Source organism: Wasmannia auropunctata, unplaced genomic scaffold, assembly GCF_000956235.1.
Source record: "Wasmannia auropunctata unplaced genomic scaffold, wasmannia.A_1.0 LD336074.1, whole genome shotgun sequence".
Taxonomy (NCBI): Eukaryota; Metazoa; Arthropoda; class Insecta; order Hymenoptera; family Formicidae; genus Wasmannia; species Wasmannia auropunctata.
The window spans coordinates 4,322,999-4,325,409 of record NW_012026816.1 but is presented as its reverse complement, the minus strand read 5'-3'; the positions used below and the strand labels follow the sequence as shown (position 1 = coordinate 4,325,409).

The 2,411-nt window shown below is 36.8% G+C and overlaps 1 protein-coding gene across 1 annotated transcript in view; it reads left to right on the top strand.

The window, feature by feature from the left end:
* The window catches only part of LOC105449784 (putative nuclease HARBI1), a 2,821-nt gene extending 1,761 nt beyond the window's left edge, over positions 1–1,060 (top strand). The window contains exons 2-4 of the mRNA XM_011689168.1: positions 14–343; positions 431–575; positions 660–1,060. Of these exons, the coding sequence (XP_011687470.1) occupies positions 14–343; positions 431–575; positions 660–1,060 (876 nt within the window). The remainder of the gene's footprint in view (positions 1–13; positions 344–430; positions 576–659) is intronic.
* Positions 1,061–2,411: the final 1,351 nt, after the last annotated feature.

The window sequence follows — 2,411 nt, the reverse complement described above, 5'->3', positions numbered from 1 at the left end:
TATTATCTTTCAGATTTTGACTGCTTTAAGATTTTATGCAGTTGGCTGCTATCAGGGTTCAATAGCGGAGCAGTGGGATATAGCAACGAGCCAACCATCTGTTAGCCGTTGTGTCAGAAAAGTGAGCAATGCGATTAATGAGCTTCTTCTCAGACAATGGGTTAGATTTCCCATGACGAACGAAGAACGTTTTATCGTAAAAGAAAAATTTCGAACCGCACCTCAGCCTTTTATCGGAGCTATTGGAGCAATAGACTGCACCCACGTAAACATCATAGCACCACGTGAACATGAAGAAGCTTACGTAAATCATTGGGGTGATCATTCACTCAATGTACAAGCGGTGTGTATCATGTAATGTTACACTTATTCTCTGACTGTTAGATCAGCCTTTCTCTATTTTCAACATTCTTTTTTCTAATACTTTCAGATTTGTGATCCTGATTTAAAAATTCTCAACGTGAACGCAAGATATCCAGGAGCACGTCATGATGCATACATTTGGTCTAATTCACCAGTACGTCGCGTTATGGAACGGCGTTTTGAAAATGGAGAACGCAATACTTGGTTAATTGGTAAGCTGTTGATCTTCATCTACAATAACATACTAAGTAATGTTAATAATAAAAATAATAACTAATAATAAATAATGTTTGTAGGTGATGATGGCTACGGTTTAGAACCTTGGCTAATGACACCTCTAAAACATGAAGTACCAGGATCGCCTCGATATCGTTATAACGATGATTTGTGCAGCGCTAGATCGTGCGTTGAAAGACTTTTTGGTGTATGGAAATCTGTTTTCAGATGTCTGTCTGCTCAGAGGCAATTAATGTATGAGCCTGGTATGGCAGGCAAAATAGTCAACGCATGTGCTGTTCTTCATAACATGAGAATTGCACATAGAATATACGACATAGATCTTGATGAGGATTTTATTCATGATCTGAACAGACAAAATATCTTTGAGAATGAAGACCGACAGTATGAATATCAGGGACGTGCAACCGCAATTCGTATACAAGAAAGATTTATTGCTCGTCAATATGGAAGAGATTAAACTGAAGAACACATCGTTGATTTGTTGGTAAGTTTCACATAACAAACTTATATTAATCATTTAGCATTGAATTTTTTTTATATCAAGACATTTTATTTACTTTTTTGTTTCAGGTTGCAATTGAATTCACGACTTTCTCAATTGTGGATTTTCTATAATATTACCGCAGGGGGGATTTGATCCGCACAATCTTTTGGGATTAGCGAACCCACGGACCCGAGCTGAACATGCGGACAAGCATGACCAATTTGCTTGAAGGTTATAACATCCATTCCATCTGTCATGCAATGAGGCACCGTTCACCAAGTGCAGAAGCCTACGGCCGTGGATGAAACGTCTTAACGTCGTTTATCTCAGATTAAGGTGTGCCTTGTTATGAAATTAGGTTATTTAAAGATTGCGATAGATTTTTATTTTTTATAAATGAAATATAAATATTTATTGAGAATACATGCGAACGAATAATCAAATTAAAATAAATTGCAGAAATTTGTCGAATGGATACTTGACAACATTTTGGCATCGGACATTCAGAAAAAAAAACTGTCGAGCCGGATAATGCAACGACGACAAGAGTCTTCGGAATTTGATGGTGACGCGCCAGGAAAATCTAAGAAAGTAACGAGAAGCGAGAAGTCGACGTCCACGGCCACGAATCGCAGTAAACACAATTACTCATCGTTTAGTAGCTTAGCGTATAAGCTTTGCATGTTAGCATGCAATTTTTGCATATCTTCGATAATTGTCATATTTCGCTCCTCTAGCGAAATTCTTCGATCTTCGAGTTTCAAACGTTCCTCTAAAGCGAATTTCTCAAATTCCAGACGCTTCTCCTCGTTTTTTGCTTGTTTCATTGCAGCTTCTGCAAATAACTATTAGAAATAATTATCATTATCATTATCTGACTTATCATCATTATTACCGTTGTACTTGTTGTCCATAATCTTCTACATGAAACAGCAAAGAATAACAATTAATAAGTTAGGATTTATTAATAAATGGAAAATATTACTTGTAAAGATATTGCATGCTTTTGAGCTATCTCTGCAAAAGTCTCACGCGCTTCTTGAAGCTGTGCACCGATCCGTTGTCTGTTTGTTCCTAGTAGGTACAAAATAATAAATGATAATGATAATAATACAGAGAAATTTGCTTTAGACGATAGGAATTTGGTGTGTGTGTGTGTGTGTTTTCTATTATCTACTTACGACAATAATTTGTTCGTGGAACTATTCCTTGATTTCGTGATGCTTTTAAACTTGGAGTTTTAATTTTTCCGGGAGGTTTACTAGTGCCAGCTTGAACATCATTTTCAAAAGTACGCCTCACGTCATCGAACGAGATCGGAAGA